General features: G+C 53.1%; 1 protein-coding gene across 1 annotated transcript in view; it reads left to right on the top strand.

Moving 5' to 3' along the window:
• POU6F1 (POU class 6 homeobox 1) overlaps positions 1–20,173 on the top strand; it is a 32,574-nt gene extending 12,401 nt beyond the window's left edge. Inside the window, exons 2-11 of the mRNA XM_084609892.1 lie at positions 4,503–4,599; positions 5,443–5,638; positions 7,811–7,932; positions 8,546–8,771; positions 10,776–11,026; positions 12,184–12,312; positions 12,919–13,137; positions 13,873–14,011; positions 14,814–14,988; positions 16,309–20,173. Coding sequence (XP_084466018.1) covers positions 4,555–4,599; positions 5,443–5,638; positions 7,811–7,932; positions 8,546–8,771; positions 10,776–11,026; positions 12,184–12,312; positions 12,919–13,137; positions 13,873–14,011; positions 14,814–14,988; positions 16,309–16,654 — 1,848 coding nt within the window. The 5' untranslated portion in view covers positions 4,503–4,554 and the 3' untranslated portion in view covers positions 16,655–20,173. The remainder of the gene's footprint in view (positions 1–4,502; positions 4,600–5,442; positions 5,639–7,810; positions 7,933–8,545; positions 8,772–10,775; positions 11,027–12,183; positions 12,313–12,918; positions 13,138–13,872; positions 14,012–14,813; positions 14,989–16,308) is intronic.
• Positions 20,174–25,297: the final 5,124 nt, after the last annotated feature.

The following is a 25,297-nucleotide window of genomic DNA, read 5'->3' as shown; positions in this document are numbered from 1 at the left end:
AACAACATCCTTAGCCCTTTTATTTTTCAATAGCTAGCTAGCTAGCTCGATACAGATGTTCCTGCTGAGTTTGTTCAGAAACAGCTTGTTAATTGGTCTCTATACGCAGCAGCCTTGGTATTGCTCATTGCTGTTTATTCACGTCCTGCGTTTGCAAAGCTGGAAGATTTTACTGCAGGTTTCATTATGCCTGTGTGCAAAAGATGTCTCTGTCAAACAGTATTATTTAGTACAGCCGCAGCAGAGAAAGCCGGGACAGGGCTTGTCTTGGGTCTTGTCTGTACGAGCAAGCTGAATCTTTGTAACGAAAGGGGTGAATATCAATCACGTTGATGGTGCCAGTGTAAACCCCTGTGTGGACTGTGATTTTTGGTTGAAAACGGGCTTATTTCGGTTTAGCTTAAAGGAATTTAAGGAGTTTAGACCAAACTGTTATAAACCACTCTGAAACCAAAACCGGAGTGTCCAGTTTAACAAACCAGTTTGAATTTGCGTGTAGACAAGGCCTGATAAAAAAGATCTCTCCAGTGGACATTTCTCTGCCTTGACTACCTCCTGGGACAAACCAAATTCAGCCCTGGTATAAACAGGCTGAGTTTCCATTGATAAGCATGAGAACTGTGCTGAGTTATTCTGTACCGGGACTGAATTTGGTCCGATGCCTTTAAAAACATTGCAGCTTTAGTTATGAAACCTGTTCTCTAATTGACGGGGGGGCCGATGCTGCCCCCCTACTCCAGTCTCTCTATGCCTCTCCAGCAGCATGGAGGGGTTGTGAATGAGCCGCAAAGGGCAGAGGAGAATTCCCCCAGCAAAGAGCTGCCATGTGCATAATTGTGCTGTTCCCCTCTTACCAGCTCAGGTGCAGGAGACAGAAAGGGGAAGGAGCCATAATGCTCAGTGCTAAGGGGATCCCGGGTGGTGGTACCACCTGAGAAAGGCTGCTTGAGGATAGAACAGCCCCTGGGGCTGCTCTAACTTATCCAGAGAGCCTTTTTGTGGGGTCAACGGTTATTTACGATTTGCATTATAGTAGAACCTGGAAACCCCAGGTGAGATAGTGACCCTATTGTGGTAGGGTCTATAAAGTGAAGGATAGTCCCTGCCCCAAAGAGCTTACAGTCTCCTCCCAGAGACACACAGCAGGTCTTACCGCTGCCAGGAGACCAGCAAACCAGTCACTAGCCACCACCCTGTCCAGCTCACAGATCTTCCCTTCCTGCTGGAATGACTGTACATTCGGCTCATCTCGTCTCTTCGTCACAGGAGGTTTTGCAGCTTTAGTTCTCTGCTTTTTCTTTCCACCGGCACGTCCCTGGCGCAGCAAGTGTCCCTCGCTCCAACTTTTCCTGCCGGTTCCTGTGCTCTGGCTGTAGGAGAACTAATTAACTATTAATAACGCCAGATGCATCGAAGAGCTACCTGATGGCCCCTGACTCTGTTCTCTGTTGCACTGGAATAAATTGTTAATTAAAGCAGGCACCGGCATCCCATGGCGTTTGGCTACTCTGAAGTCAAAGCGAGATTTAAAAACTTTTATCAGATATTACAGATCAGTCACTCGGCTGATCTCAATCAGTTCAGTCGCTCAGGCAGCAGGGTCTAAACCTATTAAAAGCCACCGAGCGTAGCGGAGAAGACGGCATTGGTTCTGGGCCGCGCCCCCTGGGATCTGTTTGAATGTTTAGGTTGTGATTCTCAGAGCCAACTAGGGGGATAGTTTTAAAGGGAGCTGGGCAGCTACATTTACAGTTTAGTGTGTGCAGCAGCTAGGAGTTGCGTAGTATCCCTTTAAATAGTTTGTGAGCCTTCTAATGGTGCTCACTGGGTTTTATGTTTCAGAAGCCAACAGACTACTGCCAGTAGCATGTATATGTCTATAGGTTGCTTGTTGTATATAGTTAGTAAACACAGTTACTCGGACTCCGCTGTGTTTCTGTGAGGTTCCTTCCTGCAGTAATAATTCCACACACTGTTTAAAGGGACACTACCCAGTTACTACACACTGCATATTGTAGCGGTGTCATTTTGGCCTCATTGCTGTTAACGGGCCAGGATTTCATCCTATATTATTAAAACATGAGTGCACATCATAATAACATGCACACCCAACGTCTGCTCCAAAGTCCCAGTGCTAATCTTTAAAGCCACCTGCCGATCAGCTGTTTGGTGGGCCCTACCGATCAGCTTCTCCCTTTCCCCCCAGCAGCTCCCGCCTGCTGCCGATCAGTTGTTCGGTGGTGGGCGGGAAGTGCTGGGGAGGAGAGAGAGGTGTGAGGGTGGGAAGAGATGAAGTAAAGGCAGGGCGCAGGCAGGGCGTGCTCAGAGAAGGGGTGGGGCCTCGAGGGGAGGGTGCGGGAAGAGGCGAGCGAGGGTGAGGCTTTGGGAGGAGGAGTGGAGTGGGAGTGGGGCCTCGAAGTGGAGCAGAAGAACATAAGAACGGCCATACTGGGTCAGACCAAAGGTCTATCAAGCCCAGTATCCTGTCCTCTGACAGTGGCCAATGGCAGATGCCCCAAAGGGAATGAACAGACAGGTTATCATCAAGTGATCCATGCTCTGTCACCCAATCCCAGCTGCTGGCAAACAGAGGCTAGGGACACCATTCCTGCCCATCCTGGCTAAGAGCCATTGATGGACCTATCTTCTGTGAACCTATCTAGCTCCCCTTTGAACCCCAGTATAGTATTGGCCTTCACAATGCCCTCTGGCAAGGAGTTCCAGAGGTTGACAGTGCATTGTGTGAAAAAATACTTTCTTATGTTTGTTTTAAACTTGCTACCTATTAATTTCATTTGGTGGCCCCTTGTTCCTGTATTAGGAGAAGGAGTAAATAACACTTCCTTATTTACTTTCTCCACACCAGTCATGATTTTATAGACCTCTACCATATCCCCCCTTAGTCACCTCTTTTCCAAGCTGAGAAGTCCCAGTCTTATTCATCTCTCCTCAAACAGAAGTTGTTCTATACCCCTAAACATTTTTGTTGCCCTTTTCTGAACCTTTTCCAATTCCAATATATCTTTTTTGACATGGGATGACCACATCTGCGCACAGTATTCAAGGTGTGGGTGTACCATGGATTTATATAGAGGCATATATTACATATATTTATAAAAATATGATATTTTCTGTCATATTATCTATCCCTTTCTTGATAATTCCCAACATTCTGTTCGCTTTTTTGACTGCTGCTGCACATTGAGTGGATGTTTTCAGAGAACTGTCCACAATGACTCCATGATCTCTTCCTTGAGTGGTAACAGCAGGAAAAGCTGAAAGTTGGCATCCATGCCGTCTTGGACCGTCTTAAAGGGACCCTGATTTTCAGAAAGTGCTGAAGGCCCCACTTTGGAAAAGAGGACCTTTTTAGGTCTCTCATGTTAGGCACCCAGGAAAAAAAATCACTAGTCCTTTCAAGCCTTGAGGGTCCTGTGCCCAGGGAAGAGGCAGTGTTCTCTTTGGAAACAGCTGCTCTTTAAGGCTGGAATTTTCAGCGGGTTTATGGGAGTTAGACGCATAACCCCCACGGACAGTGGGAGAGGAAAATGCCAGCCTAAAGAAATGTGTTGGCATGAGTCTGGTTTTCCAAGGAGTGGGAGAATGGTTTGATCCTGAGGGGTGAGTTTCGCATTTCTGTTGGTGGATTCTCATCTCCTGGGATGATTTCTCCTCCCAAAATCAGTAGACATTCTTGCACTGATCCATTGCTTCGCTTGGGGTGAGGTGGCGCTGGGTATTTCTAGTGGAATCTCCAACGCCTCTTTCTTCTCTCATTGGCTGTTCAGCCCTTCCACTTTACTAAGTGAATCCCACTCGCGCACAGACACACACGCCTTGTGAGATATGATCAATATTAGCTCACCCGCCTCCCACACCCAGCATAGAGAAGGGGACTCTGACATACCAACCCCTTCCCAAGGAAATTAGTGGTAGAACTGGGAGTAGAACCCAGGAGTCCTGGCTCCAAACCATAGCCGCCAACGGTGTGGGTGCTCCGGGACTCAAGCACCCATCGGGGCCACCGATCAACTGTTGGGCGGCTGGTGAGGAAGCGCTCAGGGGAGGACGGGAGACCTCAAGCAGGGGGCAGAGCCGGGCCTCAGGGAGAGGGGCGGAGTGGGGGTGGGGCCTCAGGGTGGAGCCGGGGGGTGGAGCACCTCCCAGCACTTGACCTTCCATTGCCCTGCGTTTGTTGCAGTCAGTGACCCGTCGCAAAGCGGAACTGGTTCGGAAGAGGAGTGTTTTAACACCCGCTTTGCACGGGTGTGAACGGCTCCACAAGGCGTAGTGGTATGGAGAAGCCAGGCTGCCTGTGTCTCGCTCTGACAGCTGCCCCACCGTGCAAAGGGAGGCTGGTCTCGGGACAGTTCCCGTGCGGCTACGGCGTGTGAAACGCAAGGGTGCATGTTGTTTCAACTCTCCCAAGATTTGACCCCATGGCAGTTGTGACACCGGTTTAGTAGCAGACGCTCTTGTGACCATTGTCTTCTTGCTTGCAGTATGTGGAGAGTCTGAGTCCACCCCACTCCGCCCAGCGCGCAGTGACCAATCATGGACGTGCAGCCCCAGGAAGCTTCCCTGACGGTTAACGAGCAAGTACGTTGGTTTCTTTCCACAGGTTTGTGGCAGCTGAGCCTGGCGTCGGGCTTGGGACTATCCTGCCGTTCTAACACTGCGGGCGTGTGCAGGGCCAGATCCTCAGCGGGTGTAAACCAACATTGGCTCCAGAGGCGCGTCACTGATTTACACCCTTTGGGGCTTCGGCCCATTGATTTCAATATAACGGTGCTGATTCACACCAGTTGAGGGGCTGCCCCGTTGAAGTCAGCAGAGCTATGCCAGCTCACACCAGCTGGAGCTGTGGCCCGGTGACTGATGGAGCTACAGCTGATTTACACCAGCTGAGGATCTGGCCTGGCTGTTTGTGACTAACTGGAATGGTGATGAAAAAGTTACAGCTGAGCCTAGTGTAATTAGACGGACAGACAGATAGATACGGGGGTGGCTGGATAGACAGACAGATGTGTATGGGGATAGATAGAGATAGATAGAGGGGGTGCATGGGTTAGATAGATAGAGGGGGTGCATAGATAAACAGATGTGTATGGCGATGGCTGGATAGATAGATTCGATAGATAGATAGAGGGGGTGCATGGGATAGATAGATAGATTAGACATGGGGATAGTTGGATAGACAGATAGATAGACAGATAGATGATGTGTATGGGCATGGATGGATAGACAGACAGCTATATATGGGGATGGATTATGGATGGATGTGTATAGGGATGGATGGATAGATAGATGGATCCAGTCTAGCTCTGCCTTTTGCTGTGGATGGAGAGTGTGAAGCCCAGAGAATCATGCCTTCTTCTTGTTCGTCTCTTTCAGGGTTTGTGCCCGTTGAGATCTTACTTACGCTTTGCTGTCTGCTTCCAGGTCATTGTGATGTCGAGTCATGAGACTATCCGAGTGCTGGAGGTGGGAGTGGATGCCCCACTTCCAGCAGAGGATGATGGGAAAGCTTTGGAACCAACAGCTGGAGAGGTCGCAAGCAGCTGCCCCGTGGAAACAAGTGAACCAGGAAGAGAAGATGTGCAGGCAAACCTAGAGACCACGTGTGGAGGGACAACTGGTACGAGGTCCTCTACACTGTGCTGTTTCACTGTTCCCCCACCCCACACCCATTGATTAGGGCAAATGATTAGGAAAATGCCCAAGACCTAGAAAACCTCCTGAGTCGGCCAAAAGCTCCCCTGAAAAATATACCCCCAATTTCAATTCACTTTCTAATCCAGTCCCCAGCGGTGGGCAGCCCCAGCCACCCTAGCCCCAGCCCCAGCCTGCTTCTCTGAAGAGGAGCAGCCTGCCTGGGCTGGGGGCAAGGGGGAAGGGCAAGCAGGAGGGGGCTTCTGAGAGGAACATGGGCGGGGCCACGCTGGGCTGTTTGGGGAGGCACAGCCTTCCCCAGCCTATGCGACGTGCCGCCCAGGAATACGTGGGATCAATACACGCTGGTTGTGCAGAAGAAAACACTTCTGCATACGATGCTTGCACCTTCCCAGGTTGCTGCCTGGCTCTTTGTGGAGATCCAAATCCAGTCCACCCCTTTGACAGTAACAGCAAGGAACGCTCCTTGATGTAATCCATAAAAAGGGTTAGAGGGAGTCTCTTTTTCTCCATGTGCCATATTCTTTACCATCCGGACCTTAGAGAGGAGGGTGGGCTGCGGCTTCATCTGCCTCCACACTGCAAAATGACAGGAATTGGACCTGAGTCACAGTGGGACCCAAGCAGCGTCTGCGGAGCTGTCGGTGTCCTGAGGGCTTGCCTGCCCCAACTCACACTGATTTGTGTGTGCACACAAGAGGGGCTTGGGCTCAGACCTGAGTCAGAGCTTGGGCTTAGTATGCAGTGTAGACATACCCAAAGCAAACGGCTGAAGCAGTGTAGGGGTGCGGGATTTTTCTTCCCTGCCTGCCCTAGGATGTTCTGGAGTGTTGATATGTGCTGATAAACAGCTTCTGCGTCCCACCCCAGAGGTGGCTGCCTTTCAGTGGTGGGTGAAGTATTCTTGGGTTTCAGTTTGGTAAGTTATGATTTTGGGCACGGCTGCAAAGATAGTGTTGTTATCCTACAATCGTCAGCTCCTTTGGGCAGAAAATGACTTTGGCCTTAGCGTCCAAGGTGGAGGAGAAGGAGGGTGCATGTAATGTAGCTGTGATGCAGTCTTTCTTACCCAGGGGTAGCAATGGGAGGGTGGTGCTCACTAACGCAGTCTGTGCCAAAAAATGTTGGTGCCTTTTCGGAACTCTACTGCCGTCCCAGGTCACAGAATTGCAATGCCTATGTCTGGCCACAAGGTGTCACCTTGCCTCCATGCACGGCTGAGGTGGCCAGACCAGGGTGGTGGTGACCGAGACTCAGAACAGTGGGTATGTTAGGCATTACCAACTGGGAGGCAGGATGGCCTAGTGGATAGAGCGCCGGCATGGGACTCCGAACGCCTGAGTTCCAGTCCCAGTTCTGCCACTGAGCTCCAGAGTGACCGTGGGCAAGTGGTGTCCCTGCTCTGTGCCTCAGTTTCCCCATCTGCAAAATGGGGGGTAAGGATCCTGATCTGCTTTGTAAAATGAAAACACAAGAGCCAGGGGTCACCTGATCTGAAATTAACAGTCAGCCAGTTTACAACAAACAGAAGGAAGCACTTCTTCACACCACTCATAGTCAGCCTGTGAACCGGGGATGTGGTGAATTCCCAAAAGCATAAGTGGGTTATAGGACAGGTCCATCGATGGCTATTAATCAAGGCGGTTGGGGACCCAACCCATGCTCTGGGTGTCCCTAAACCTCTGACTGCCAGGAGCTGGGACTGGATGACAGAATGGATCACTCGATACATTACCTTGTTCTGTTCATTTACTCCGAAGCACCTGGTACTGGCCACTGTTGGAAGACAAGATACTGGGCTAGCTGTTCTGATGTTCAGCTTCTTTTGGGGTAGGGCAAAGGTTCTCAAACTAGGGGTCGGGACCCCTCGGGGGGCCGCGAGCTTATTATATGGGGGGGTTGCGAGCTGTCAGCCTCCACCCCAAACCCCACTTTGCATCCAGCATTCCACTAATTTGCTAAGTGACCTTGGGCAGGTCATTTCCCTCCCCCCCCCGTGCCTCAGTTTCCCCATTTGTGAAATAAGGGTAATGATGCAGCTCTGGATATCTGTAGTTGAAAAGCCCTATATAATTGTTATTGTCATTACACTTAAGTGACAGGGTCACTTGACGTTGTGTTATTTCCTCCTCTCAAGGTGAAGTAAAGTCACTGCCTGGAATAGCTCCCGCCAGCGTCTCATCTGTCACCACCTTCAGCCCAGCAACGAGCCAGCCGACCCAAACCCTAACTCCCTTGGCAGTGCAAGCCGCGCCACAGGTAACTACCCGGCAGTTACGCGGATGGGCGTGGGAAGGGAGCAAATGCGGACGGCGAGCAGGGGGAAGAGCGCGGGGTATTTCTCCTGTGTCCTACATGTGGGATTCACACACGCTCTTCCAACGCTCCCCGGCGTGTATTGGTTGTTAATGGTCCCTGAAACAGCGCTGTGTGTTTTGCACAGAGACTTGCCCAGTGGGATAGCACCCGGTGGTGGGGTGGAGTTTGAATGAAACAACCCGCCTAGGCATGGAGTGTAGGTTCTGTGTCCTGATCCATCCCTGGCCACTCCTCCGTATAGCGCCCGCCACAGAAGGCCGTGGCGTTGAGCTGCTGCTGGAAATGATTCTGTAGGGTTGCACTAAGGAAAAAAAAAGTCCCCCTCTGGTGGTGATTTGACAACCAGCCTCCCGGGGGGGCTCCACTCAGCTGGAACCCAGCTGCTAAGACGGGAGCGATCCCATGCCCACACATGGCTCAGGCAGGCTCCCCCTGGCTGGGGCAAAGTGTGCCTTTGGAAAGACCGCGTGCGCTCGCTAACGCGGCTGGTGCTGTCTGGAGTGGCGTTGATTTTTTTTTCCTTTTCTTTTTTAAATCTTGTTTACTTTTGCAGGTCTTGACTCAGGAAAACTTAGCAACAGTTGTGACAGGAGTAATGGTTCCAGCAGGGGCAGTTACTCAACCTCTTCTTATCCCCATCAGTATTGCAGGTCAAGTGGCTGGTCAGCAGGGGCTGGCTGTGTGGACATTTCCTACAGCAACGGTCGCTGCCCTTCCCGGACTGACGGCTGCTTCTCCTACAGGGGGAATTTTCAAACCACCTATAGCCAACTTGCAAGGTAACGGCCACTCCTCTGCCTTAGAGCATCCCTGGTCGTGTCAAATGTCATAGAATACCACGGTTGGAAGGGACCTCAGGAGGTCATCTAGTCCAACCCCTTGCTCAAAGCAGGACAAATCCCCAATTTTTGCCCCAGATCCCAAATGGCCCCCTCAAGGATTGAACTCACAACCCTGGGTTTAGCAGGCCAAAGCTCAAACCACTGAGCTATCCCTGTTCCATGGCTTGTGCTGAGTCAAAGTCCACCTGGCCTGGGAACAGTGTAAAGCTGCAAGCCCCGGGCCTGAATCTGCTGTTCTTTTGCAGGCAAAAGCTCCCATTGGCTCCAGCTGGCTTTGCATGCATAAGGACTGCAGGCTCATGCTGGGCAGGGAAGGTTACACTGATTTCTCTGTGTCTGGGAGGAAGCATGGGCCAGTGCTCTTGAGCACAAGGCCAGGATCTGCATTTAAATTCTGAGTCTACTGCTGGGTCGGTGGGGAAGCCATGCTTGCTCTCTGGGTGAAATCCACCGCGCGCAGGGGGCCAGCATGAGGTCTAGGCACCACTTCAGTCCACACGGCTCGTATACCACGTAAGCCAAAAGGCTTCAGCAGTGCCGAGGCCTCATGCTGCCACAGGGGTGAACGGTGCTCTCTTGGTTCATCTGGTGCAGAGCTAGGAGACTAACGCTGACCTGTCTCCTGGTAGAGCCGTGTTTAGCTAATGTGTCTAATTGCTTTGAAGCCCCGAAGGGCTGGCTCCCTCACGCTGCCTAATCCTGCAGTTGGTGCTGTGCGTGTTCTCGGCCCGATGGCCAGTTTGGTTCCCTTTACAGAGTTAAGGGTGGATCCAGATTGGACCTTTCAGGCTCTGGGGTTGTTAGACAGACCAGGGTTTTTGATCTTTGCCAGCTCCCTTCCAAAAAGGGGTGCAGGGGGGACGAATCTGCCTCTCAACAAGAAGCTGCTCCTAAATGATGGTCTGGCAGAGAAGGCAGCAGATGGGGACTCTGCGGAACTGGGTTCACATCCTGGTTCACTCATGGATTTCCTGTGCCTTGGTCCCCCGAACTGTAACATGGGGATAATACCGCTGTCTTCCCTCACAGGGAGTTGTGTGGGTCAGTGTGTTACAGATTGTGAGATGCTCTGACACTAGGCTGTTGAGGGCCATCTGGATGTCTGGACAGGCAGCACAGAGAGAGGGGAGGGTGGCGTGGATCGTACCCAAGCCATATGCCAGTTTTGTTGGCCTTCTAGTCGTTAGAGATTTTTTTTTCCCCTTGTGTTGTGATGGCTGTGGATGGAACTCAGGTGCCCTGCACTCCTGGATATCCGTGCAAGCCCTGCCCATGGTCACGCACAGGCCTCGATACAAGAACTGACTTGTGATATACCTAGAGCATTGGGCTGGGACTCAGGACTCCTTGGTTCTTTTCCTAGCTCGGCCGCTGGTTTTCTGGATGACCATGGGCATGTCACGTCACTGCCCTGTGCCTCAGTTTCCCCATCTGTAAAATGGGGGCGTGATGATCCTGGCCTCCTTTGGGAAATGCTTTGAGACCTACAGTTACAAAGCGCTAGGGATGTTTCCCAGCTTCTCTCTGCAGCCGCGGGGGCTAGAATCATACGTCCAGTTTCTTAGACGAAAGCTGAGATTCTTCCGTAGTTCCGTGACCCCAAGAGCTGGGGCTCCATGGGGTGAATACCCTAAATCATGAGACGGGTGATAAAGCCACCAGAATTGGCAACTGGTCTTCTGCCAGCCCGCCCTGTCCTGGATTCCATGCACCCTTCTCCTTTGTCCACTTCGAGTGCCAGGCATCCAAAGGACGGAACAGAGGCCAGGGCTGGTGGGTGGATAAGAAGGGCTCGCGTGGGACCAGTGGGGGCTCAGTTTAAAGGCTCTGCATGAGGCTATGTATTACGATGATGATTTGTTGCAGGGACGGGCAGTGGGGGTGCAAAGAGAGAGGCATATTACGGCTATTCAGTGTCCCCTGTGTCTGCTCTGCTTTCAGCTGCTGCGGTGCTGAACACGGCAGTGCCAACCCCCGTGCAGCCTGCCCAGCCACTGCAGGCTCCGCAGACGGTCCAGCCGCGGCCCTCCATCCAAACGCAGGCCGTGTTCCAGCCGCAGCCCTCGCTCCAGAGCCCACCGGCCATCCTGCCCCAGCCCGCTGCCGCCCCACCGCCACCCGCGGGAAAGCCGTTGGAGACGCAGACGCAAATCACAGTCCAGCCTGCGGGATTTGCCTTTAACCCTGGCATAGTAAGGAGCTGGTGTGACGCTCCAGAGAACCTCTGGGAGCCGAGCTGTCTGTCCTGCGTGGTCAGGAATCCCTGCCGGCTGGCCTGACGTCGGGCATTCTTTATTGACGGAGCAGCTCACAAAGGGGCCTGATTCTGGCCCCTTGCGTCATCATTTATACCTGCCCAGAACAGGAGGCAGTGTTGCCTAGTGGATAGAACAGTGGACTGGGAGGGAGGAGAGCTGTGTTCCATTCCTGGCTCTGCCACTGACCTGCTGGAGGACCTTGGGCAAGTCGTTTTGCCACTCTGTGCCTCAGTTTCCCCATCTATAAAAGTGGGGCTGATGATACCCCCTTTGTAAAGCACTCTGAGAGCTACTGGTGGTATGAGCCAGGTGTTGTTATTAATCATTCTGACGAGGATTTTTCCCATGCGGGTCGGGAGAAAGGACACGGGCTCTGGTAGGGGAGCAGCTGCTGGGCTGGGCCGGCTGCCGTCACTGACGGAGCAGAGGCAGGCTGGATGGTGAGACCTCCTTGAAGGATGGTACCTGGAAGAGGAAGGATGGTCTAGTGGTTATGGTGCTAGCCTGGGACTTTGCAGGCCTGGGTTCAATTCCTTGCTGGCTCCCAGGCTTCCTGCCTGACTGTGGCTAAGTCCTTGAGGGCACAAATGAAGCGGTGACTGTCAGCGTGCGGAGGTGTCCCTGCGCCAGCTTTGATCTAGCTAGCACAGTAATAGTGACGATGAGGCCGCGTGGCCTAACTGCTGAAGTACAAGCCCGCCGGGAACGCTGGGTACAAATTCAGGTCGCTTGCCAGCCCCAGACTCTGTCCCGCTGCTACGGTTACCCGGGCTAGCTAGCTTAAAGCTAGCCAGGGGTATGCCTCCTTGCGCTACAATTACATCTTCGTTTGTGGTCTCTGGTCTCTCTGCACCTCAGTGCCCCATCTGTAAAGTGAGGATAGTAGCACTGCCCTGCCCCCCAGGGGTTTGTGAAGATGAGCACAATAAAGATTGTGAAGTGTCGAGATACTTCCATAATGGGGGCCAGATAAGTACCTAAGGCAGCTAGACCATTCCTCCCTCTAAGAGGGAGCCAGAGTGGGGTTTCCCCACTGAACGAGGCATGGCTGAGTGCGTGTGTTTAACCTCCGACTCCTGTTTTCTCTACAGATCAGTGCGGCTTCTCTCGGCGGGCAAACCCAGCTCCTCAGCTCGCTGGCCGCCGCCCCGGTGATCGCGAACACCATTCCCAGCGTCCAAGGGATAACGAGTCAGATCCTGACCAATGCCCAGGGACAGGTATGTGGGGACGGGCTCCAGAAGACAACAGGAGGATAACCTTCCCTTGCCACTCGTAAAGCCTTCCTATGGGCACCCTCTCCCTTCCCGAGAGCTGTCACTCAGGATAGAGTTAGTCACAGAGTTCAAGGCCAGAAGGGACCACCAGATCAGCTGGTCTGACCTCTTGTGCATCACAGACCACCCAGCACCCGCACGCTCAACCAGAATTAGATCCACATGTGGCAGCCCACAGGTGACCCAACTGTGCCACCAGTGCCCAGGGCCCATGCGGTGGCGGGGAACCGATTAAGTGAGGTATGCCCAGATGATCCTAGGAAGTGACCGGGCCCCGTGCTGCAGAGGAAGGTGAAATCAAGGTCACCTGGGGGAAATTTCTTCCCGACCCCTCATATGGCCATCAGTTAGACCCTGAGCGTGTGAGCATGAACCAGCCAGCCAAGCCCTTGAAAGAGAAATTCTCAGCACCACCCCAGAGCACTGGCCCACCCCATCCAGTGTCCCGTATCCAGCCTCGGGAGGGGGGAACTCCATCCTGCAGGACGGGAGGTGGGGAAGAGTATTGGTGTGCCACGCACCCAGCTTCCGTTCTTGTCTCCTCTGCAGGTCATTGGGACGCTGCCCTGGGTGGTGAACCCGGCTGGGATCACAACGGCCAGCGCCACCCCAGCTGTTTTGCCAGCCCAGAACCTGCAGGTGCAGGCGGTGACCCCGCAGCTGCTGCTGAACGCCCAAGGGCAAGTCATTGCTACATTAGCCAGCAGCGCCCTCCAGACGGCGGCCATCAGGAAACCCAGCGCCCCAGAGTCCCCAGCAAAGAACGAGGTGAGTTCCGAACAGCGGGTGACGGCTGTCTAACAGGCACCTTCTCGGAGAGCCAGCCGACTGGTGTCTGTGGCTGGCCAGCAGCTCCCAGAAGCCTGGGGAGGTTGGTGACTTGGGCACTGGCCCTTTACAGATCCACGTACTGTGCATTAAACAACGTGTTGAAGCCTCCGCCAGGACCTAGCACCCTGCTGAATTCTCCAGTGCCTCGTTAGGATGTTCAGAGACTGAGCCTGACCTCTCCCCTTGGAAGGAGTCGAGGTGGCAGCTCCATCCAGAGGTTGCCCCAAGGGGGCAGCTCCCGGATCCAATGCCAGAGGTCACTGTTTAGGACACCAATTAGCCAGGTCAGGCGGCCCTGGCATGTTGGAATTGAAGAGACATCTGCTTTGGCTGCAGTTCACTTGTGCAGATTGCCTGTCTACGGGCCAGATTCTGTCCTGCAGCCAAGCTCCATTCAGCCCAGGGGAAGACCGGAGATCCAGTCTGTGCCAGCCGTGACCCTGGCATGAGTTAGAATAGCATGGGGGCAGCTTTACATACGCCACCAATGCATGGGCCATATGCCAACGGGGAATCAGCGTAGCAGAGCTGTGCTCTGCCCCCTATGTGAAGGCAGGGTGGGTGGCCAGGGCTTTACCGCAGCAGAGAGCTTGCCACAACACTCTCCATCCGTCTGGACTATATGCACTTATATGGCCCTCGTCTGAGCCTTGTTTTTTGCTGTGTTACCAGATTCAGCCAATCCAGCCTGCCCCTGCTCTGCCCCAGCCAGCTGTGGTCATCGCAAACCCAGCCCCTGCTGCTAAGCCCTCTTCCGTGCCTGTTCCCATCACTTGCTCGGAGACCCCGACAGTGAGCCAACTCGTTTCCAGTAAGCACCTCTCGGGTCCTGTCCATTTCATGCTGGTTGCGGGGGGGGGAGGGCAGGCAGCTTGCACTCCCTTCGCAGGAATTGGAGAGTGTGTGATGTGACCCCTGAGGTTTATCCCTTCCCGGTGATTGTAGGAGAGGAAGCAGGTTCTAATGGTGAGAGTACAGGACACGGAGTCAGTGTTGTGCGCACACACGCTGGGTTGTTATTGTAGGGTCGCTGGCGTGCTGGGTGAAACTTCCGATTTGTTAATAAAACAAAGCAAAGTGGAAGCATTTATTTTTGGTGGGGAGGAAAAAGCCTTTAAAGAGCGAATCAGACGTTGCGAAGCAGTGCAATGTTAGTATTGTTATTTCTGTAGCGACGCCAGTGCCCTGCATCAGGCAGATCCCAGCCCCGACGAGCTGCTGCACGAGACACAAAGCACTCTGGAACGAGTCAAGTCGCATGTTGGACTTGCTTCCCCTAGCATGGCAGTATGGCCCTGCGGATGTGGTGCTGGTCTGAGCCTTGGGAGACCTGGGTTCTCTTTTAGCCTCCTCTGTGCAAGTCACTTCCCCTCTTTCTGCCTCAGTTTCCCCTTCCACTGCTTGTCTATTTAGACTGTAAGCACCCTGGGGCAGAGACTGTCCGTCAGCCCAGTGGGGCCCTAACCATAGGGTGAGGCTACCAGAATGCCGCCAGTCATGGATAGTGTCTGCTCCCACTTTGAGATCTCCCTGGAGGAGAGAGGAGATGGACTGTGGCTGGAGGTGATGATACAGCACTGCGCTTCATAACGGTATTCCCCTCCCTACCCCAGAGCCTCAAACTCCGAATACGGGCATTGAGGAGGATGGAATCAACCTAGAGGAGATTCGGGAGTTTGCCAAGAACTTTAAGATCCGACGTCTGTCTCTGGGGCTGACGCAGACGCAGGTGGGTCAAGCTTTGACGGCTACGGAAGGACCTGCCTACAGCCAGTCTGCCATCTGCAGGTAGGCGGCTGTGTTCGGTGCCGGCCCTGTTACGGGGCTCAGGTGTTTGGGGCGGACACTGGCTAGGACGCCGCTCGGCTGTGTAGCGTTTAGGTGACTCCCTCCCCTGAAAAAGCAAAGAGGAAACTGAGTCAGCCGAAAGGAGAGAAAGCGTTTCTGAACCCACTGACTTCACTGGGAGAATCCCCTGAGCCAGGACAGCAGCACCCGGCCCTGCCCACCCCAAAACCGGTGTTCATAACACTCTCCTTTCAGCCAAGCACTAATGCCCCCAATAGAGAGGGGAACTAGGCACAGATGGAGTGACTTGTATAGGTCGCCCAAAGCCAGATATAGAACCCAGGAGTCCTGACTCCTGGGCCCCTCTGCCTGCTCTAACCACTATACCCCGCTCCTCTCCCAGGGCTGGGAACAGAACCCAAGAGTTCTGTCTCTCAGTAATCTGTACACCCCAGGCCCCATCCAAAGCTATGAATAGAATCCAGACAGCCTGACTCCCACTCCTTTACCAGTCCTGGCAAATTAACTCAGGATTCACGACTCCCACTCCCCCCTAACCTTTAGATCACACCAGGGATGCTGGGCTGGGGGGGGGCGCCATGGCCCCCTGCTTTTTTCCAGCCATAAGGGCAAGCGACACAGGGAAGAGGGGGCGGAGAGGAGTGTGGGGGAGGGTGGGGTCTTGGGAGAAGAGGCGATGTGGGAGCAGGGCCTCGGGAAGGGGTGGCGCAAGGGATGGGATTCGGGGAGAAGGGGCGGGGTGGGGCCTCGGGGGAAGGGCGGGGTGAAGGCGGGGGATCAGGGAGAAGGGGCAGGGGCATCGGGCAAGGGGCATGGCGTCAGGGGGAAGGGGCGGTTTTGGGGCGTGGCCTCAGGGGGAAGGGGCGGCTAAGGGATAGGGCCACGGTTTGGGTGTCAGTGACCCCACCCCTTCGCAGAGCTGGCAATAGAACCCCGGAGTCCCGAGTCCCCATCCCCACTGCTGTGACCACTCTCCACCCAGAACTGGGGAAAGAGCCCAGGAGTCCAGTCTCCCAGCGCCCTGCTTTGGCCCCTCTTTGTGGGCAGACCTAGATTCCTGAGGATCCCCCAGAACCATGCGTCCATGCCTGCATCCCGTTTCAGAGTCCTCTTTTCTCACTAGCCTCCGTTGTCGTGTTTGTTACCGTACCACCGGCACGTGACCACATAACCGGCTTGATCTTACGCCCCTTCCACCACCCCACAGAGTTTGGTCACTGCTGCTTCTGTCTGTGCCAGACCCCTGGCGCAGGGCGGGACCCTCACGCCTTCTCTCCCTCCCCGCCGCCCTGCCTGCAGGTTTGAGAAGCTGGACATCACCCCCAAGAGCGCCCAGAAGCTGAAGCCCGTGCTGGAGAAGTGGCTGAGCGAGGCCGAGCTGCGGAACCAGGAAGGGCAGCAGAACCTGATGGAGTTTGTGGGCGGCGAGCCCTCCAAGAAACGCAAGCGCCGCACCTCCTTCACGCCCCAGGCCATCGAGGCCCTCAACGCCTACTTCGAGAAGAACGCCCTGCCCACCGGCCAGGAGATCACCGAGATCGCCAAGGAGCTCAACTACGACCGCGAGGTCGTCCGGGTCTGGTTCTGCAACCGCCGACAGACACTCAAAAACACTAGCAAACTCAACGTCTTTCAGATCCCCTAGGGGGGCAGGTGGGAGGAGAGAACCCTGCCCGGCTCAGCCCGGCCACCCCCAGGATCCTGCCGTGAGCACTTTGTGACTAACTGTTCCCTAGGCCTTGCCCCTGCCCACCTCCTCCCCCAGCCCCACTAGCCCAGCTTCGCTGACTGCAGCCGGGCATTATTTCCCCCCCGCCGTATGCATATATCCGTGCCCTTCATCCTCACAGGATCTGACCATGTACACGTCGGCCATCACACGCCTAGCTCCTTCCTTCTCTTGCTCCTGAGTGTAACATGTAGTGAGTGCTAGAGCTGCTCATGTGAGTGTCCCCAGCCCCCCTCTGCCCCCAGGGGCAGAAGTGGGGCAGGGCACAGGGAGTGCTGTGATCCGTGCATTTCTGTGTCACACAAATATGTCAGCCACACGAACGACTTTCTTCTTTTCTAGAATTTCCTGTTTCTCCAAGGTAGCGTCAGGGCCTGCCAGGAGGCCGGTTGGGTCCGGGAACAGGCAGATGTGAAGCCTGCTTCATTTCAGTCCCTTTTTATTTCGGAACCCTGGCTGTCCCGTGTGAGACACAAGCTCTTGGTATCTAACGGTATCTAGGCAGAGTAGCTTAATTTATATCCCCTTCCCTATGAGTACAAAGCACTATCCATCAAAAGACTTTAAAAGGAAGTTTCTGCATATGATTAGCTGCTAGGGCTTGGGATCACGTGTAAAGAGCCAGTAGGTAGCTCTCTTACTAACCTCATTTGCCAGAGGAGAACCGGCCACCTGCGTCCTGGCATCTCCCCTGCCACCCTTGGGAAACGGAAGGTTCAATTGCACTAAATGGGATTGTTTCTAGAGGAAGAAATGGACAGAACCAGCCGGGCCAGGCAGCTTCTTCACCAAAGTGAGGCCTCTGAAGGTGGACAGGGTGTGAGCCCTTTCATTTGCTCCATCCTCTTTCTTTTTTCGCATTGGCTCCTGTTGAAGTCAAGCGTTACACCTTCCCCTGCTAGGGCTCGAGCCTGGGGATCTAAAGCATGGGCCTCTGTTAGCTGGGAGGCACAAACCACTCTAAGTGGTCTCACCAGGAGAGGGGGACCAAAGAGCCATGCCGTGGAGCCGGGGCTCTACAGGGTACATTTACCTTCCTCCTGCAGGGTTCTACGCTTACCTTTTGAGCGTGGCTTTTCTGAAGGGGGTAATCTGGAAAACGAAAGGACGGGCCGACTCTTGCTAAGTGCTGGAAGGGGGATGGGGAAGTGGCAGCAGCTGTAAGAGAAGAGACCATCAGCTGATTGTCTTGTCGACTTGCCAAGTGAAGGGGGGGCCGACTCCAAGCCATCAGCGCCACAGCACTTTCCCTGTGGGAAAGTGGCCAGGCAAAGGACTGAGACTCTTTACAATGGAGACGAACCAGGCCCGGGGTGTGTGTGTGGAAGGAACAGCCTTCAGCTTTGAACTACAAAGTCCCTCCTTGTGCGGCTCAACAATCAGGAGACGCTCTCCAGGGGGCGTCAATGCCTTCTTTAACCAGCAGCCTTTTAGAGCGCGTCGGATGTCGCCTGAACGTGTCGTCCCCTGCCACCGCCTGTGTGGCGTCATGGCAAAGCGCGCCAGAGCCCAGCTCTCAGGCTGGATGCAGGCAGGTGGGATCCGTCCCGAGATCTCTCCCAGGTGCCCTCTTTCTAAGCTGGGTTCAGTGCAAAAGGGGAATAAGTGGAGGAAGCTGTGTGTATTAGGGTCCTTCAGGGAGGGTGGGGCCAGCCTGTTCCTGTCTGTATATGCACTGTGTGTCTTTAACATAAGAAGGGAATGGGAGGTGTGTTTTGATGTCATGTGAAAGCCAAAATATATATATCTATATACAAATGATTTCACAATATCCCTTAACTGTAAACCCAGGAAAAGGTCCTATTTGGTACTGCCTCTTCTGCTTATCTTAAAGAGACAGTGCTGGTTGCCTCGGGCCTAAGCATTTAAAAAAACCAAACCAAACCAAGGTCTAAATTTCAGTCCCAAAGCAGATCATCAGAAAGTAGCTTCTGCTGCTAAGTGGAGTGGGAGGTTCTGTTTGCCTGCATGGTAATGAGAGGTGGTATCAGATCCTGGCACAATTTCATCTGCAGCCAGGGGCCCACCTACGGGCTAGGAAAGCGTCAGGTAGCCCATTAGGATGAGAATCTGGTTTCGGTGTCAGCTGGCCCTATGCTTTATGGGAGCTTCCAGTGTCCCACAAAGTTCTCTTTATCCCAGGAGATATAGGATGGTTATGGGTCTGACATCCTGATCTCCAGGACACATCCCAGAGGCTAGTCGTTATTCCTAGAGGAATCTCAAAAGAGTCTGTGTCCTAGTTCATCGCCCACCTTCCGAATGGCAGCAGGAGTGAGCTTTCTGCTCCGGAAGGGTGGCGCTGGGGGTTCAGCGTAACTCGCTGCCAGGCAAAATGTTTATACGTCACGTTGATTTGGGGACAGCCGACCTGGGCGGGATGGGGGTCAGTTGAGGGTCTTGCTGAACTCAAAAGCTGCTTCGGTTTTACCGGGCAAAGACGGCGTTCCACAGATCTGCCTGCAGGCTGAATGGAGCGCGAGTGTCACCAGCCCAGGACCATGAGACTCAGCCGGGAGAGGAGGAACAGGGGAAAGACTAAGCAGATTAATTTGGAAGCAGCTGCTGCCCCCACAAGCAGACTTCAGTCCCAGCATCAGCAGGGCGATTCTGCTGTGCAGTAGAATTTCTTGGCACCTTCCCCTTCCAATCAGGCTTTCGCTAGCATGTTTGGGTGGTCCCCTGCCCTGAGTTGATGCTGCTGTTCCCAAGATGCTACAAGCAAAGCTAGCCATTCCGTTGGCTGCCTGGTGTGGGGGGTGATACCAATGCCACACTGGCATTGCTGATTCCCCAAACCTCTGCCCCGTTCAGAGCAGAACGGGGTGCTCGAGGGGCGCATCTGAATCTGTCCAAAGAAGGTTTCTTAGAGGGAGGGTTGTGATTTTTTGTTTTTCAGGAAGTACCTTTCCGGATCTGCTGTCCCTCCACCTCCGTTTGGAATAGCTAGGGCAGGGTTGGCAGGCAAATTCCTCCCTAATAAAGGTGATCCATCTCCCTCTTTCCCTGCCCTAAGAGATGAGTGTTTCAGTGATTTCCAGACACAGCCAGAGTGGTGGGCAGGACTGGGAGCAAAAGCGGTTTCATTATCATCCTTGTAGCAGGAGGTGGTTTAAATGCCGCCGCCCCGGGTCAATCAGAACCCAGCATGCTATCACCAGTCCTGTGTCTCCAGCTTCCAATCTCCAGGGCTCCCCGCACTAAGCCAGTCCTCATTGGGCGGGCCATTCCCCTTTGCCTCAGTTAACACCACTGCCTAGTTTCAAGAGAAGCTGGTGGATTTCACAGAGTGCCGTGTGAGGTGGTGTAAGTTGTACAAGGAGGGAGGGACAGGCTCCACGGGGGTGGGGAGCCGGTCTGGGGTCTGGCTGTCTTGCTCCGTTAGACTGATGCACTTGATGTAGTTGTGTGAAATAAACAGTATTTTTTCTTTTTCTTTTTTCACTTTCTTTTGTAAAAACGTGTCGTGTGGCTCCCGGACGGTTTATTTATTTGCAATCTCAGGGGAGGAGAAGGGGCATGCGAGGGCGGTCCAGGTGAGGACTGCATGGAGCAACTTCCAGCCATGCTGAGCTTCTTCTGCATCTGCCAGGGTGAGGTAATTGGTTCCTACCTGCTCGGTCCAGGCTGTGATGCCCAGCTCACTGCAACTCCTACCACCTGGGATAGCAGAAGTCAATTCCCAGTTCAGCCAGCTAGTTGGTCAAGAAACCCATGAATGCTGAGTGAGTCCTCAGTCAACTTATGGAGCCAATCTCCATTCTGTCCTCTAACCACAGGCATAACTCTTCAAGGAGTTAGGGTATGTCTACACTATGAAATTAGGTCGATTTTATAGAAGTCAATCTTTAGAAATCAATTTTATACAGTCGATTGTGTATGTCCCCATGAAGCGCATTAAGTTGGCGGAGTGCGTCCTCACTACCGTGGCTAGCATCGACTCACAGAGCGATGCACTGTGGGTAGCTATCCCAGAGTTCCCACAGTCTCCGCTGCCCATTGGAATTCTGGGTTAAGCTCCCAATGCCTGATGGGGCAAAAACATTGTCGTGGAGGGTTTGGGGTACATGTCGTCAGTCTCCCCTCCCTCCATGAAAGCAACGGCAGACAATTGTTTCACACCTTTTTTCCTGGGTTACCCATGCAGATGCCATAGCATGGCAAGCATGGAGCCCGCTCAGCTCACTGCTGCTGTTGTGAGCATTGTAAACACCTTGCGCATTATCCTCCAGTATGTGTAGAACCTGGCTAAGAGACGCCAGCACGAGGACGATTGTGAGGAGGACATGGACACAGACGTTCCTGAAAGCACGGGCTGTGGCAATTGGGACATCATGGCGGCAGTGGGGCTGGTTGATACAGTGGAACGCCGATTCTGGGCCTGGCAAACAAGCACAGCCTGGTGGGACTGCATAGTGTTGCAGATATGGGATGATTCACAGTGGCTGCAAAACTTTCGCATGCATATGGCCACTTTCCTTGAACTTTGTGAGTTGCTTTCCCCCACCCTGAAGCATAGGAGTACCAAGATGAGAGCTGCCCTGACAGTTGAGAAGCGAGTGGCGATAGCCCTGTGGAAGCTTGCAAGGCCTGACTGCTACCCGTCAGTAGGGAATCAATTTGGAGTGGGCAAATCTACTGTGGGGACTGCTGTGATCCAAGTAGCCAATGCAATCACTGACATTCTCTTATCAAGGGTAGTGACTCTGGGAAATGTGCAGGTCATACTGGATGGCTTTGCTGCAATGGGGTTCCCTAACTGTGATGGGGTGATAGACGGAACGGATATCCCTATCTTGGCACTAGATCACCTTGCCCACCAGTACGTAAACCACAAGGAGTACTTCACAAGAGGTGCTGCAACCACTGGTGGATCACAAGGGATGTTTCACCAACATCAACGAGGGATGGCCGGGAAAGGTGCATGACGCTCGCATCTTTAGGAACTCCGGGCTTTTCAAGCAGCTGCAATAAGGGCCTTACTTCTCAGACCAGAAAATAACATTGGGGATGTTGAAATGCCAATAGTTATCCTTGGGGACCCAGTCTACCCCTTGCTCCCATGGCTCATGAAGTCTTACACAGGCAGCCTGGACAGTAGTAAGGAGCAGTTCAACTATAGGCTGAGCAAGTGCAGAATGGTGGTAGAATGTGCCTTTGGACGTTTAAAAGCTCGCTGGTGCTGTTTGCTGACTAGGTTAGACCTCAGCGCAACCAACATTCCCATTCTTATTGCTGCTTGCTGTGTGCTCCATAATATCTGTGAGAGTAAGGGGGAGACGTTTATGGTGGGGTGGGAGGTTGAAGCAAATCGTCTGGTGGCCGATTTTGAGCAGCCAGACATCAGGGCGATTAGAAGAGCACAGCTAGGTGTGCTGCGCATCAGAGAGGCTTTGAAAACCAGTTTCATGACTGGCCAGGCTATGATGTGACAGTTGTGTGTGTTTCTCCTTGCTGGAAACCCACCCCCTTTGTTGATTTTAATTCCCTGTAAACCAACCACCCTCCCCCCTTTGATCACAGCTGGCAAAGGAAATAAAGTAACTATTGTTTTGAAATCATGCATTCTTTATTAATTAAAAAAGAAAGTGAGATAACTGACAAGGTAGCCTGGGTGGGGTGGGGGAGGAGGGAAGGACAAGGCCACATTGCTTATTGTAGCCACACTACAAATCAAAACTGTTTGAATGACAGCCTTCTGTTGCTTGGGCCATCCTCCGGAGTGGAGTGGCTGCTTGCCTGGAGCCACCCCACCATGTTCTTGTGTGTCTGGGTGAGGAGGATATGGAACTTGGGGAGGAGGGCAGGTGGTTATACAATGGATGCAGCGGGGGTCTGTGCTCTTGTTGGCTCTCCTGCAGCTCCACCAGACGCCTCATCATATCCATTTGCTTCCCCATTAGCCTCAGCATCGTCTCCTGCCTCTGCTCTTCGCGCTCACTTAATGCTTTCCTGGCCTCTGCCACTGAATGCCTCCATGCATTCAGCTGTGCCCTATAAGTGCAGGAGGACTGCATGAGCTAGAAAAACATGTCATCGCGAGTGTGGTTTTTTTTGCCTTCTAATCTGCGATAACCTCAGGGAAGGAGATGATGGGAGAGCACAGAAACTTTTGCACCTGTGGGGGGATAAAAAGGGAGAGTAAAAGTTAAGATGATCCTTTTCTTCTCAGAAATGTGAGACTCTTTCACAGTGAATCAAGCAATTCACAGCAGACAGCACATGGGCTTTAGGTACAAGGTCGCATTTTGCCTTTTATATTGAGCGCCTGCCAGTATGGTGACACATCACACATGGCTGGGCAACAGAATTCGGTTTCTAGGCAGCCATGGTAAGCCAAAGGCTATGCGGGTTTGGGTTCTAATGCCTTCATAACTTGTGGGAATGTTTTCAAACTGCAGTGCCCTCCTTTCCCATAGCAAGCACTGGCGGTTGGGTTTGCCATTTAAAAGGAGCGGGGTGCAGTTTTCGGGTGGATGTGCAGCACACATCTCCCCGCACCCTTCCGTGTGGCTGTTTGGGATGATCCCTTCACCCTTCCGTGTGGCTGTTCTCAGGGATGATCCCTTTTAGCCAAGTGCAAACAGCAGCATGAACGGGGTCCTTTTACTGTTCCCTTACAAAAATTCCCCTATTTCAACCAGGTGACCATGAATGATATCACTCCCCTGAGGCTAACACAGAAAGATATAGACCGAATGTTGCTTGAACGTGACCAAAACCCAGGACCATTCGCTGCCATGCTTTGTGCTGCAATGATTCCAGACTACTTGCTACTGACTTGGCATGATAAAGTGTCCTACTGTGGAGGAGGAAATAAGGCAGCCCTCCCCAGAAACCTTCTGCAAAGGCTTTCAGAGTACCTCCAGGAGAGCTTCATGGAGTTGTCCCTGGAGGATTCCTGCTCCATCCCCAGACACGTTAACAGACTTTTCCAGTAGCTGTACTGGCCACGAATGCATCCCAAGTCTTAAGGGCAAATTAAACACGATTGCTTTTAAACCCTGTACTGTAGTTACAAGTGTGCACTCACCAGAGGTGCCTTCTCCGCCTTCAGGGTCGGGGATCCCGCCTTGGGAGGCTATTGGCTGCAGGGTGAGGGAAAGGTCCTGGCTGCCGAGAACAGATTTCACCGCTTGCCTGCTGTGCATTCTCCTCCTCCTCTTCCTCATCCACAAAATCCTCTTCCGTGTTGTGTGAGACTCCCCCCTTGCAGGTGTCCACGGTCAGTGGTGGGGTAGTGGTAGGGTCCCCCCTAGAATGCCATGCAGCTGATCATAGAAGCGGCATGTCTGGGGCTCTGACCCAGAGCGACTGTTTGCCTCCTTTGTCTTTTGGTAGGCTTGCCTGAGCTCTTTGACTTTCACGCGGCACTGCTGTGTGTCCCTGTTGTAGCCTCTGTCCATCATGCCCTGTGCAATTTTGGCATCTATATTAGCATTTCTTCTTTTTGATCGGAGTTTGGCCTGCACAGATTCTTCTCCCCATACAGCAGTCAGATCCAGCGTCTCCCGTTCACTCCATGCTGGAGCTCGTTTGCGATTCTGGGGGACTGCATGGTCACCTGTGCTGCTGAGCTCGCCACGCTGACCAAACGGGAAATGAAATTCAAAATTTCCCAAGGCTTTTCCTGTGTACCTGGCTAGTGCCTCAGAGCTGAAAGTGCTGTCCAGAGCTGTCACATTGGAGCACTCTGAGATAGTTCCTGGAGGCCAACAACGTCGATTTGTGTCCACACTACCCAAAATTCGACCCAGCAAGGTCGATTTTAGCGCTACTCCCCTCGCCGAAGAGGAGGATTTTAGGAGAACAGAAGTTGATTTTAAGAGCCCTTTAGGTCGACGGAACGGGATTGCTTGTGTGGACGCATTCATTATAAAATCAACCTCATGCGGCTAAATTCGACCTAACCCTGTAGTGTAGACCAGGGCGCAGACACACCCTGTCCCTGTCTTCAGAGCACAATCTGCCAGCGAAGAGCTCTTTAGACCCCTTCTGCTGAAGCATGGAACTGGGCGCGGGGGGTCCACAGTCTTATTTTTCATAAGACTTGCCAGTGGGCCAGGGGGCACAGACAGTGAGTGGTTTGTGCCGTACTATCTCCCCATGCTAGCTTATCCAGTAGGCTCCCAACTCTCAACACATACACATACCGGTCAAGAGAATACTAGAGATGACAGATGTTTGAGATAAAATTGACAGCAGGAACACAGCTGCTTTTGCTGAAATGTATGAGGAAGACCCAAAGAGCCATAGTACCACAAACATAAAGAATCCAAGGGGGAGGTTGATTCTGGATTCAGAGCCTGCCGTCTAAAGGCAAAATGCCCCTGAATTGCCTACCTGGAGCGGTGCTGGATCATTGCTGTTTCTAAAAAACAAACAAAAAACACATACATTAATGTAGATTTGAGGGTGAAATTTGATCTCCTGGTGCTGACAGACAGCACAATGCCTATGGACCACTTAAATTCACCGAACAAACAGGCCAGCATGCCTAAATTTCACCTGAGGGGAATTAATTTGCTGATCTTTCTGCCAAGGAAGGTGTCGCTGTGG

The sequence above is a fragment of the Lepidochelys olivacea genome (assembly GCF_965140295.1).
Source record: "Lepidochelys olivacea isolate rLepOli2 genome assembly, chromosome: 20".
NCBI classification, from domain to species: domain Eukaryota; kingdom Metazoa; phylum Chordata; order Testudines; family Cheloniidae; genus Lepidochelys; species Lepidochelys olivacea.
The sequence above is the reverse complement of the archived record's forward strand: the minus strand, read 5'-3'. Positions and strand labels throughout refer to the sequence as shown.